The sequence below is a fragment of the Galleria mellonella genome, unplaced genomic scaffold, assembly GCF_026898425.1.
Source record: "Galleria mellonella isolate WM207_F2 unplaced genomic scaffold, CSIRO_AGI_GalMel_v1 utg37, whole genome shotgun sequence".
NCBI classification, from domain to species: domain Eukaryota; kingdom Metazoa; phylum Arthropoda; class Insecta; order Lepidoptera; family Pyralidae; genus Galleria; species Galleria mellonella.
The window spans coordinates 747,564-761,700 of record NW_026442087.1 but is presented as its reverse complement, the minus strand read 5'-3'; the positions used below and the strand labels follow the sequence as shown (position 1 = coordinate 761,700).

General features: G+C 31.8%; 1 protein-coding gene across 2 annotated transcripts; it reads right to left on the bottom strand.

The window, feature by feature from the left end:
* Positions 1-247: 247 nt before the first annotated feature.
* Positions 248-13,355, bottom strand: LOC113515694 (membrane alanyl aminopeptidase-like). Of its 2 annotated transcripts, none has more exons than XM_026899965.3 (14): positions 13,270-13,355; positions 11,214-11,758; positions 10,735-10,890; positions 9,523-9,840; positions 8,669-8,852; positions 7,700-7,941; positions 7,087-7,276; positions 6,453-6,642; positions 5,936-6,036; positions 5,349-5,528; positions 3,298-3,482; positions 2,516-2,830; positions 1,081-1,150; positions 248-673 (listed from the first exon to the last, which is right to left on the bottom strand). In XM_026899965.3, the coding sequence occupies exons 1-14, from the start codon at positions 13,270-13,272 to the stop codon at positions 350-352; spliced, it is 3,003 nt and encodes a 1,000-aa protein (XP_026755766.2). In that variant the 5' UTR covers positions 13,273-13,355; the 3' UTR covers positions 248-349. The 2 variants fall into 2 exon arrangements, with proteins under 2 accessions (XP_026755766.2, XP_052753550.1); XM_052897590.1 differs by lacking the exon at positions 13,270-13,355 and adding an exon at positions 12,873-12,950.
* Positions 13,356-14,137: the final 782 nt, after the last annotated feature.

The following is a 14,137-nucleotide window of genomic DNA, read 5'->3' as shown; positions in this document are numbered from 1 at the left end:
TCTTTCTTTCTTTCAAAAAGTAAAATGGATTCCTATTGAAATTAAACTCTCCATTAAAATCTCACCTCACTCTTCTCCTTATCCTAAGACAAATATAGTTATGGTAGGGGTAAAGGATTTTTAGTAATGGAATCCAGCAGCCCTATAAAAAGCTACATTATTAGCTAGTAACGTGTGCGGTATTTTGTTTGACAAAGCCAGATAATGAGTCGTTATTACTAGATTAACTATGTTGAAAATAAACATATTAAAAAATAATATATTTTTATTATGAATTTACAATTTTAATTTTATGTTTAAAAATGCTTTTTATAAAATTATGTTACTGATATTTTTATTGTAATATTTCTTATGTTAAATTAAGAAAGTTGATAAAGAGAGTAACAACAAGTGTGATGGCACTCAACGTGGAAATGTTAGCTGAATCAGGGCCCTCATCTTCCTCGCTTTCTTCAGGGCTAGTTCCTTCACTGCTGTCATCTTCGTCTTCTTCACTACTATCTATTTCATCAATAATATCTTCATCATAGCCTATTTCAAAGTATCGCACCAATTCCGGTAGCCTTACAGAGGTCCATTCTAAATTAGATTTCACAGTTCCTAGAGTTCCTTTCACATTGTTGTACACGGATTCACCGATAACATCCTTGTTTTCATCCAGCCAACTCTCGAACTGTAAAGAAATTATTCATCAATCAGAACAGCCTTACGTCGCTTTGACGAGGTAGTGGATTCGCCGTCGCCATCGTCGCCTTATGTAGATAAGGTCCCGTGTTCGATTTTCGGTAAGCCCAATTTAAGAACTATTTACTTATATGCGTTAAGATTTTTATATTTTTAATGAATATTATGGTAGTACGTAATGAGTATCAAATTCATCACAATCCATCTGATCATTTTTGTATCATTTGAGTACGGATACAAAATTTTTGTAAATAAATATTCTGATACCAAAGCGGATACTAATGTACACTACAATTACAAATGATAGTTTTAAAAATTGTCCCATATAGTTAGTATCAAATATAATAAATAACACAGATTATAGATAATAATAATAAATTTATTGATGATACGTACCTCAGCTATGTCCTCTAGTGACAACAGACGGTTTGCAATTGTGTTCAAAGGTGACGTTAAGCTTCCAAATCTGAATGAAGAGAATAATTTAATTTATGTAGGTAAACTGAAGTAATATTAATAATTAGCATATAATGAAATGTTATAAATAATAATAATAAGAAACAGAAACGGCTAAATTGACCGAATATATATTTTTGTTTTCAATGATCTAATCTAATTTACTAATAATCACGTATTCTAAACAAATATTTATAAAAACCTATTAAAAAACAAACAAGTCAAAATTGATGATGTGTTAAGTATTGGAAACAAGACAATAAGATATTTAAATGTAAGTATATTTATATGATCATAATTTGCAGTAGTTCCTCACCTTCACCGCATAATTACATTTCTGTTATGCCAAATGTTAACTGGGAGAGAATCTTATATAGCATTAAGTCCGCGCTTTGTACTAAACATTTTTATAATGTGGTCAATAAAGATTAAAAAACAATATGAGGCATATGGCAGTGAGATTGCTGAGTAAGGAAGCATAATATCATAGTCGTCAAGAACAGCAACTACTACAAACAAATAGTGTATTCTGTAATGTCCATGCTATTCTAAATATCATAAAAAAAAGTATAGCTATGATGTATCATTTATTGTTTTTACTATGAGAAGACTATTTTTATCACATCCATTTAGTCCTTTGTAATTTTTGGACTAGATTTGTCATATTTTCTTGTGTGTGCTATGTATGTATCTATATGTGTATGTTTATGTATTTTGTATGTATGTCATATATATATATATATATATATATATATATATATATATATATATATATATATATATATTATTATAGTATAGTAAGTAGTTTAATAAATTATATGTATTTGATATTTTAATTTGCATTACATGTTTTTGTATTTTATGCACGAAAAATTATTAATTCACTCTTGCGCCACCTGCCCCTTTCTATCTGTTCTCCTTTAACTAAAGGTTGTCTGTAAGAGATTGCCCTAGCGATAAGACCGCCTTTTGTACCTTTATGTGTATATTTCAATCTGTATTTATGTTACTGTATTTCACTTGAATTATTCACTTGTCATTGTATATTTTTATTTATGGTGCAATAAAGAGTTAAATAAATAAATAAATAGTCAATATCTTATATCTATATAGTTAAATTAATAATGGGTATAAATGACATTTCTTATTACTTTATCCTAAAAATTAAGCTTATAACTATATTTTCCATGATCCTCAGGAATAATAACGTATGAGAGACATCATAGATGACGTCTATGATACTCTTCATATTTTTAGATGACTTCATAACTTATAGATTTTGGTGGTTTATAAGCTTCTTCCTTAACATTTTAATAAAAAACAATATTGATTTGCTTATTTAGAATAGACATTAAAAATATCTGAATTAACTTACGTATTATTAACATCTTCATAATTTTGTTTGAGCCATTCAAACACTAACAAAGTATTGTTTTCATTTCCTGAAACTGCGCTGTTGTAAGCTGTCGTATAATCTTGAGGTCTGATAGCATCGTCATCAGTGACAATTGCTGTAAGGAATTTCTCCAAACTACTCTTATTTGTGGTACACCCTGCTGTCTCTAACATCACGGCTTTTTCGCTAGCAAGATCTGTAGTGAGGTAGCGCTCCCAAAAGATATCGAAGTCTTCACTAGAACCTTGCCTTAACCCTTCGCAATACACCCACGGACGCATGTTTGCAGGAATGCTATAAAGAATGTAATAATTAAATTGTAATTCGTTTATTATGCGTAAAGAACAACCTAGTGTTTCTACTAACGTGAATTATCTTTTATCATTTTTTTTTATCAAAATTATATGAAATTGTGGACTCCTTTTGTGCATTAATGTGTTTACGCTGTTATCGCGAAAAAAGAAACATTTCACACGTTACCACACTTTTTTTTAACCGGTATAAATGGGATGCTCCACCTGTGTACCAGTACAGCATAATAGTGAGGATGGAAGCAGATCAGCTAGTTACTTCACAAGAATTTACCTAGATGTTTTCCAGAGTGAACCGCATAGAGGTCGACTTGGTAAGGTATATTGCATTAAATTACTGTTAGATTTTACTCCATTATCTCACATTCAGATACATTGCATAAGAGTGTAAGCGTGTAATACGCAAGCATGTACGTATATGTACGAGACGAAAAAAGAAATAGTACTTACAATTCTCCCTGTATCCAGTCATAAAAGTTACTTCTAGCCACATTTACACAGCCTTCTTGTCCAATATTACAAAGGAACCTCATAACATACATTCTTAACAAGTCATCCATGTACATGCCGTTCTCGGGTTCTTGGTATCCAAGACGTTGAACAACTGCTTCACTGAGATCCTTATCAATTAGTTCCTGTTTATTGAAGGATAAATTATTAATAAAGAACTACCACAACATTCGCTATTCAACTTTTTGGTCGATAAGGTCTAAAATTATTTTATTTTATTTTTTGCTTTACTTTAATAGGGAAACATATAATACTTAAAACATATAACAGTAAACACAGCCACACACACACATACACACACATAAATCAATGAAGTTTTTACAATAAACACCTTATATTAACATTACTCAACAAAAAAGCTAATTCAATAAGATTATTCATAATTTTGTATAGAAATACTTGATCTCTCTCAGAACGTCGTTTACATAAAGACATACTCAAAAAATTTTCTTTAATAGATTTGCAATGTGGACTATAAACCGAGATATTTAATAAATTTAGCCTGAATTTTCTCTATCATATTTATATAAATATACTAGCTGACCCCGCAAACGTTGTTTTGCCAAGGATTCCAAATAGTAGAAGCTGAAGCTAGAAGCTCCAAAATTGTTCTTACAAAACTATTATATAATAAAGTAAGCGTGGAACAATGATTAAGTTCTCTACCAATGCGGAGCACAAAACTCAACATTCGATATGCTCTCGTAGTTATGTCATTAATATGACTTGCATATGTCATCTTGGAATCAAGAACAACACCCAAACCCTTGACTTCTGAAACACGATCCAATTGTTCACCATTTATGAAATACTCAGACATAATGTTTTTTCTAGAATAAGTAATAATACTGCATCTTTTTGTATTTAATTATGAATAGTTAGATTCACAATAAGTTACTAAGTTATTAAGGTCATTTTGAAGTAATAAATAATCAGATTTGGATTTAATAGTCTTTATATATATATATATAGTAAATTATAAAATTTGAGTATTCTGTTGCAACTATAATATCATTAATATATAAATTGGAGAAGAGGGGCCCTAGGTGGGAGCCCTGAGGAACATCTGACGTAACAGGGATGAAAGAAGAACAAAATCTCTTAATAACAACAGCCTGACTCCTATTCATAAGATATGAATGAATCCACTGAAGTAAATCTTCGTGAATACCCAATCTCTCACGCTTCTGAACAAGTATTAAATGTGATATTTTGTCGAAGGCCTTGGAATAATCAGTGTATAACACATTAACTTGGTAGCCATTATCCATTAATTCTGTTGTATAGTCTCTATAGTATCTTAAAGAATTAGTCATAATAGAAAAACTGATCTAATTTCCTCGCCTATCATCATCCACTAGACACCTCACCTCACCAGTGTATACCAATAGCATAGACAGGATTACCTTTTCACTTTCATTCTTTACAAAAATCTCTTAATTTCTTTAACAGGGTTGGTTGCCCTGTCATATCTTAAAATTTAAATATACGTTATACTCTCTAGTATACCATCTCTATGGTGAAAAGCATAGTAGCTACGTGTATTTTTTTTTATCTTACTTCGAGTACGTAGATGAGTCAACACAGCAATTAGACATATAAAAGAGAAATAGGATTTTTTTTTATACAACTCAGAATGGCAAACAAGCGGACGGTCCACCTGATAGAAAGTGGTAACCGTCGCCTATAGACATGAGCAGTACCATGGATATAACAGAGTATACTGTTTCGCCCATGATACCCCCCATGCGTTGCTATTCCTGAGGACTCAGGTGTTATTCCTCTGTACCCAGTAAATTCACGCCATATCCCACCCTTCAAACCGAAACACAGCCATGCAAACATAACTGCTTCACGGTTGAAACACGAATGGGACAGAGGTACCCAAGCAATCGACTTTTGTTCAAAGTCTCCCTCTAGTAAGGATTGATTGGAAGTTAATAGTATCCAAACTTTATTGTAATAATGCTGATTATAATTATAATACGTACGTAGAGCTTACTCAGGCTATCCGCATCACTTGCGAGTCTTCTGATCAAGAAGTTGAATCCACTAATAGCAGCAATCCACGGAGCGTACTGATCTTCAAATTGTAAGAAAGAGAGGACGTTGAAGGCTCTATCGTACCTCAACGTGCCTGCTCTAGCCAATGCGAATAGGTCGTCGACAATCTATAAAAGTATCATAAAAATGGAATAGAAAATGTTTTAGACACTTCAGACACTGGACCGTATTCTTTCACACATTAATCACGCATCGTTGCAGTTCCCGCTTTCCTTGCCCTCAGTCGTAGAGACAAGGTGAGGAAACCGCTGTGTGTAAATTGTCTTAAATTGACAAACAATCTTGCGGCAAATGTTATCCATAGTACAACAGCACTATAGGCTTTACAGAATACTTATCACGCTGATGTCTCTGAGCATTTAGGGAAATGGCCTTCCGCACACGTGATAAACATAGGTACCTAGGTAAATGACTTCAACAGTCAAGTCTCGAAAATGAATTTAAATATGCGTAAAAAATGCAAAAGTTTAAATATAACTACGTCATGCCATGCCATATTATATAGTATATTTACCATAGCACGATTGTATTCGTGGATTACAGTTCTCTCTTTAGATCGCAACGCTCTCGTCAGCAATGCCCAATTAGTGTTATCATAATTTACTCTATAGAAACCTGAAATAACAAATATAATTGTGCAAACGCCAATTTATAAGTAACTAATTCTAGCTCTATCCATGATCTGAATTACCAATGACAATATAAAAGTCATTGAGTCTCTCCTTTTTGTTCCCATGTAACTTGAAATAACAATTAATCTGACAGCATAATTGATTGAAAATTGTAACCATCGTCTATAGACATAAAACGTTACAGAATATACTGTGATTGGACAGGTACTCATATTTTACTATTTCTGAAATTTAAATTATTATACTTCCGTATCCTGTCATAAGTTTACCTTTAAACAGAAGTACATCCAAATAAGTACATTACATAATAGAGGAAACACAAGTGGAACCAACGTACACAAACAGGTGGCTTTTATACAAATTAAAGTTGAAAAAAAAGTATTTTTTTCAGTTACTAACCAGTTTCCTGTTTGTTAAATATGACCCACTCTAAACCAGTTGTTCCTCTGTCGATGACAGTGGCTTGTTCAGTGATGATTTGTGATGGCTTCAAGTCCTCAAAATCTGGCTGATTACCTCTTGTCCACGTTATAGGTATGTGCCATTGAGAAGGTCGGCTACTAGTGCCTGTTTCTCTTTCCCAACGGGCCTAAAAATATATTTCTTTTTAACCCCTTTTTAGTAGACATTCGTAGAGAGTTCAATTCCTCTATATTTTTACAATTAGTAGGCCTTACTTCAATGTTATATCTCTTATTAATTTTTTCCATATTTCTAAAGCTCTCTAATTTATTTTTGTGAAAAAAAAAAAACAAATGTATAGACTTTTTGATGTCAACAATTTTATTGTCATTGTAAAAACTAAATTTATTAAGAGTACAAAAGAAATTTGGTAAAAGTTAAAGGAACTTAAGCTTAACAATTTTACAGATTAAATTAAGTTGATATTTTAATCGATACTACGAATAAAAACAAAAACAAAACAAGTCAGTTTGCAGTTACGACACCTAAGTTTGTCAAGTTTCTAAAAGTTTGTAATATGCCCCCTGATTGGGAAATTTGGGGAATGTTACTGAATATAACATTAGTTTACCTGTGTAACCGTCATAAGTCCAGTGCGTTGATCAACCACAACAGTCAACAAAGGATAGCCACCCTTCTCAGTCCAAGTTCTGAAATACTCGTCAATAGTAATACCATTGTAAACCAACAAAGCGCCATCTTCGGCAGCAACTTCGTCTAAGGCCTCGAACAGATGATGGGGTTCAGCTACATCAAATTGCCTGTACAATCATAAAAATCATTATATCTGTATAGACACTAATAGGTATCTTCGCTTTTTCCGCATATATTAAGTTAAAAAGTGTTATAATTGTTAATTCAAGAGAATCTTGTTATAACAATTTAATAATAGACCGTGTTTTACCACTATAACAGATTTCATTAAAATAAAATAGAATAACAAGCTGATGGCCCGCCTGACACAAAGTTGTAATATTTACCTATAGATATAAATAGCACTATGAATATCACAGAATCTTATCAATTGTGATGCATAAAAGCCTTTTAGCATTGCCATTCTTAGAACAAATATATTATGCCTTTATATCTTTTAACTTCATAATCATAATTTTACGCATCAAGTCGATGTCATACAAGATAAATTTGTACAAAGACTGCCTCTGTCAAAAATTAGTTATTGTTACCTTCTTTTTAGATAGATTCGAAGACCGTCTCTGAAAGTGTCCTCTCCCAATAAGTGTCGTGTCATTCGGATGATACATGCTCCCTTGGCGTAGGTTATTGTGGAGAAATGACCACTCACGGATGAAGGACTATTCACAGCCGGATTAGTAAGAGGATGGGCACTATCCAAAGAATCAGAAAACATGGCCTGATGAAGTTGTTCCACTATAAATCTAGTTTCGTATCCGAGATCTTTGCATACCTGAAAATTTTAGCTGGTGTTCAAATTGTCTTAACTAATGAAATGAAATGTGTAGTTGTTATAGTCGAAATCTATGCACACGTACGCATAATGAGATGTTTATTACCCTATACTATTCCTGTACAAAATAACATTTTAGATTTCAAAGTACCATTCGCCATAACGACTCATTAAAATTTTATTATTTGGTACAGGTCTCTCTTCATATATTGACCTACTAATACTCCGCTGGCCCTGGTCAGCCAAGCCTCCTGTGGCTTAGCATATTTTATTTCAAATTTTTCTTCACTTATTTTCTTTGTTTGCACAATTTCTCTTTCTAACATTTTTTTAATTACTTATCACTAATTATATATCTAGGTTATTTATACATCAATGTAATTAATATTGATATATAAAATAAATTATCAGATAAAGAACGAATTTATATACATTTTTTTTTATTTTTATTTAATTATCATACATAAATACATTAAAAAAATTGGATTTTTAGTACCACTTAAACCTCTTGGGCTTGTGTGTGATACTTTACATTCGGTTCTCAAATATCACTATTTACATTAATATTCTGCTGTTTTACCAAGGTTGGACAGTAAATAATCTCTCAGTTTAAATTTTATGTTTTTGACAATAAAATGAATTTTTACTTCTCCACACGATGTATACATTTATGATGATTTATTGACGTCAATGAAACTATTGCAACTCTTAAAAAAATTATACTAACAGATCCAGTTAGGTAATATTGGTAATGTCTAGCAAATCCCTCGTTCAACCACAAGTTGTCCCACCAGGCGCAAGTGACAAGGTTTCCAAACCACATGTGGGTTATTTCGTGGGATACAATGTTAGCTACACGCTGCTTATAGAAGTGATTTGAATTGCGTGGGTCGTACAATATCAACGCTTCTCTGTAAGAAAGGGAATTATGTCAACATAACTTATTAAAAGAATAATTTTTATTAATATTTTTTATATGTTTACAACCCGTGTATAATGTACATATGTTTCTGACTCGATAAGTTGCCGATTCTGAACAGATTTTCACAATTTTGCAGTTGGTTGAAATTAAGTACATTATAAAAAAAATATCTCATTTATTAAGAGAACATTTCCACTGTTAGAGCGATAATATTGAAAGTTAATTGTTGTCGTTATCTTTCTACCCTTATCCCAATTATTATTTGGGGTCGGCGTAATATGTTTTGTGTCCATATTACAAAAAGACTTGTCTTATAATTTTACGACCGGCCGTCTGCCTGACGTCAACCCTCTTTGGGGAAAATTTAATTGTTCTAACATAACATATTATACCTATGTACATGCACCGCGGGAATGTTATGAACTTACTATATTTGTGGTTTCCAACAAGTGCAAAATGTGACGCAAAACACCGTACGCCCCCTAAAGAAAACTTACAAATGATCCCAAAATAATGAATGATGACTCGTAAAATTCCCGTCGTGCATGTATATAAACATCGTCAAAAAATTATTTGGAAATAACATAACATATTGTAAACTATGACATGATCAAATGATTATGAATGATGGTTGTGTTCATGATTTTAATTTGTAATACCTGTAAGTCAAAAGGCCCCAATTTTCCATAGCCCCGGCAGAGAAATCAGGAATTGCAGCTTGTTTCATATCAAGGTGCTCAGCCATATCATAATAAGAAATGTTGGTAAATTCTTCCATAGCATCAAGAAGCTTCAATCCGATTTTAAGGGACCAATCTCCGGTGTCATCGGCGTTGTCTCTTGCATAGATGTGGAATGGCCTATCATCGTCACCATTAGTTGCGATCATATCGTAATGAGATACTATGAAAGCTAACAAGTATGTCGAAGTATATGGCGTAGTGTAAAAAGTATCAGCTTTTCTACCATTATGTGCACTGTAAGAAAATTATCATTAAACTGAGATAAAAAATAACGTTTTCGTATCAAGCTTGATAGAACAAAAGAAAATATTTAATCACACTATAATAATTGGAATATGATTCTTATGAAATGTTTATTTAAAAATGTAAATTTTTATTAATGTTTAAATTTTGAACAAACAAATGAGAAAATTCGACTTAAACTAGATATGCTCACTCATTAATAAGTTCTCGGTCTGATATTATTTAAATTTTACTAAATTAATAATAGTATAAAAATAGTAAAAAAAATATTAATAATATTATAAAATTCTATATATATATATATATATATATATATATATATATATATATATATATATATATATATATATATATATATATATATATACTTTTAAGTATTTTATTATTTATTTATTAAGGCACGGCAATAGCACGTATACAATACGAGTATATTAAATCTGATACAAATAAGATATAAAAGGCGAGCAGAATATTTAGAATTTAATTAACATACTTAAACTATTAACAATGATCAAAACAAACGCAGACACCCAATAAACGTGCATTAAATAAGAAAAATATTTTAAATCAAAAAGTAGGAGGGGAAAAACATAATCTAGTAAGTATAATCAGTTTTTTATTACTCCTGCCATATCACAGGTAAAAGTTTAGTTGTTAGTTGATGACAACAAGTTTATTGATGCTTGTTTCTATTTAATAAAGTTAGTAAACATAAATGCGTAAGTAAGGCATAATAAGTAAGTACTCTTTTGTGGAAATGTTTCAACATTTACACAAAAGAGTACTTTTTATAAACAAGTAGATTATGTTCATTATAGTCAATGATTATATAAAGTAAAAGTAGTTTGTTCATCAAGTTAAAAAAGTAAAAGAAAATTTACTTACTCTTCGGTTAATTTTATAGGCATGTTCGATATAGTTTCACTGAAGTCAGCAGCTCTGATGATAGTAATGTCGAAGTGTGACTTAAAGCCAGGTTCATCATAGCAGGGGAATGCTAACCGAGCATTGCCAGGTTGAAATTGTGTCGTTCCCATCCATCTGAGAAGGATGTATCATTTTTAAACGTCTTCCAAAAACATGTTCTGAATTCGTGTATATTAAATTTAATTTCATATTTATAATATTAATAAAGATTACAAAGATTAAATAAACAAAATCTATTGAAAAATTTCCTTGAAATATAAAAGAGTTATTAAGATAACACAATCGTTGACTACGTCAGACAGTAAATTTGGTCAAGTTTTTTTTTATACAACTTAGAATGGTAAACAAGCTGTACCCAAGCAATCGACTTTTGTCATCGACAAAGTCTCCTTCTGGATTTTATTTGATTTTACATGTACTTACATAACAGTTCTTACCTCCTGCCAGATGTGTCATTGTAGAAGCTTCTATAGAAACCACTCATGCCTGTTTGAATGTGACCGGTAAAGCTCAGGTTAATACTGTAAACAGTATCTAATTGCAATGATTTAGTCAGATCTATCCTTAAAAAGTCATATACAGGATCACAAATAAATTCTTCAATGTCCGAAGAATCTTGATTATTAGAGGTAACGATTTCTACGAAACTTGATTCATTGTTATTTATTATACTAACATCATGGATAGTCATATTCTTACAGTGTAAAACAATTTGTGTAACATTATCTTGTGTGGCTTCCAAGTCAATAACAACAGTGCCTTTGAAGGTAAAATTCTCTTCAGGTGTAGGAGCATCGTCGAAATAGGGATCTAGGGTTACTTTATAGTGTAGAGGCCTGGTGGTTGTCGGCAGCCGATATGCTGGATTCCTCAACAGTTCATTAAATGTCTCCCATTCTTCTTCGACCGAATATATTGGGCTTTTAGAAGAGATGCCCTGAATGAGGGTGATGCCCACTAAAAGGAGTAAGCTTCGACCATTCTAGAAAAGGAAAACTGATTTTAATTGTACAGTGCATACAAATGCAAATAGAAATTTGTTAGCCAGCACGTAATGCTGTCCGAAATTGTATTTCAGATTTGTGCGTTACAAATATTTAGTATATTGGCGATTACATTATTTGTCTGTAACATATAGATTCGGTTATTTTGACATTAAAATGTTGTTATGTGAGTCGAATTGCATTATCTTTTATATTCTTATTGTCGATAATCTCTATCGCAGTATACAAAAAAAACAGTTATAAAACTTTTAGTCTATAATATTAAAGTCATCATGTCAGCTTTTAATTGTCCACTGCTAAACATAAGCTTTCCTCTTGGAAAGTTTTGCTAGTATTTGCTACGCTTAGGTGTTGGCTGGCAACCGCAGTTAAGCTTTGGAGATATTTTAAGAGAGACGCTGCTGCCCTCCCTTACTCGCCTCTTACGACTCACACGGCAAAGGAAGGGTTCGCCTATTCTATGCTGGGACCAAATGGAAATATTAATAGAATACTATTAGAATGTACACATTAAAATATTTTTTTTATGCAACTTAGAATCGCAAACAAGCCCACCTGATGGAAAGTGGTAACCGTCGCCTATAGACATGAACAGTACCATAGACAACAGAGTATGCTCTTTCGCCCATGATATCCCCCATTGCTATTCCTGAGGACTCAGGTGTTAATCCTCTGTACCCTGTAAATTCACTGCCATATCCCACTCTTCAAACCGAAATAAAGCCATACAAACACAACTGCTTCACGGTAGAAAGTAAAGTATTATAAATGCGAGACGCATATATAATACTTATATATATAATATATTGATTAAATAAATTTTCTTTATTCTTTCTTTATTCTTTATTGTACACAAAAGGTTATTGAAATGGAAAAATAAACATAATTGTGCACAAAGACAAGCTTATCTCCAAAACTGAATTAGTTCTAATTCAGGTGTTCTGAGTTATGTCCTAAGAACTTCTTTGTCTGGTTTCTTGTAGCACAAGATATTCTAGCTTGAAAACCAAGCGATTGGTGTTTATATAACGCTTGTCATTATTATTATTATTGACTATAATAATAATAAATTAAAATATTTGCAGCTCTAACCACTAACAGCTTGGATCTTGCACCTGATTGATTCCAGCTGTATGCTAATCTATATACAAACATCCAAGATTTACATACATATGTATATAAAATATGTATTATATCTATAATCTACAAGGTAGATAGAAATAATGAGATTAGTAGTATAACGCCCAAAGATTAGGTTTTTTTTTTTAATTTAATTCCAGAGAGTTCTATCTCGAATTAAAATTGTCACTGCTTAATTACAAATAAGTTCATAATTAAGCTGAATGTATTTAATTTTCAATGACACTTTTAGATCTTTTCATCGCACATCTTTTGTTTTTTATATATCAACGGTCAAATCAAGTTTTTCTAAAACTTACGTACTAAAAACAACTGTCAATAAAAAAATAAAAATAAAAAACGTACGTACCATTGTCCTGATGACATTATAATATACAACCCAATAGTTGAATTAATGAAAGGTGATAATAACATTATCTATACATTATCTTTATGATACAGATAGACAAGATATAAGGTTATATATCTATGTATTGGTATCATAAATGTTATTATAGATGCATTAACATAAACTTAATTGCTAAAAGAGAATATATCGTCATAGTCGTAGAATACTGACGGCTCTGACAAATATTACATATATAGATCCGTCAGTATTCTACGACTATGACGATTTGTTATGCTTCGATCAACCTATAGAACAAGTAATTTGATGAAGGGAAGGAATAGTTAAAGGTGATTAGCAGCCCCTTGATAAATACCAAGAAATATTACATGAAAAACGCTTAGATGCAATAAAAATAGATGTACTGATGAATATAAATGTTAAAGTGTGTATCGTACGGAAATCGAACCCACGACCGGTGAAAAGTAAAGCAGTTTAAACCACCTACACTACCAAAATGGTGTAAATAATATGTGAAGTATCACCAAATAAAACATGGTTGACTGTTTTTAGTAATACATATTTTATTTTTTTTTTGTTAGAATGTTGAATTTTACATATTTTTAAAGAACATACAAAAAGAATAAGTTTTTTTTATTTTTTTTTTTATTTATACAACTTAGAATGGTAAACAAGCTGACGGCCCACCTGATGGAAAGTGGTAACCGTCGCCTATAGACATGAGCAATGGACATAACAGTGTATACTGTTTCGCCCATGATACCCCCCATGTGTTGTCATTCCTGAGGACTCAGGTGTTATCCCTCTGTACCCTGTAAATTCACGCCATATCCCACCCTTCAAATCGAAACACAGCCATGCAAACAACTGC

What these genes read in the sequence shown, in the direction of transcription:
- LOC113515694 (XM_052897590.1), bottom strand. Translation starts at nt 12,935, where the DNA reads ATGTTTGTATATAGATTAGCATACAGCTGGAATCAATCAGGTGCAAGA. An exon ending in AATGACACATCTGGCAGGAG is followed by an intron (nt 10,891 to 11,213) that starts GTAAGAACTGTT and finishes CATCCTTCTCAG; the next exon opens with ATGGATGGGAACGACACAAT. An exon ending in ATAGCCTGAGTAAGCTCTAC is followed by an intron (nt 3,483 to 5,348) that starts GTACGTATTATA and finishes TTCAATAAACAG; the next exon opens with GAACTAATTGATAAGGATCT.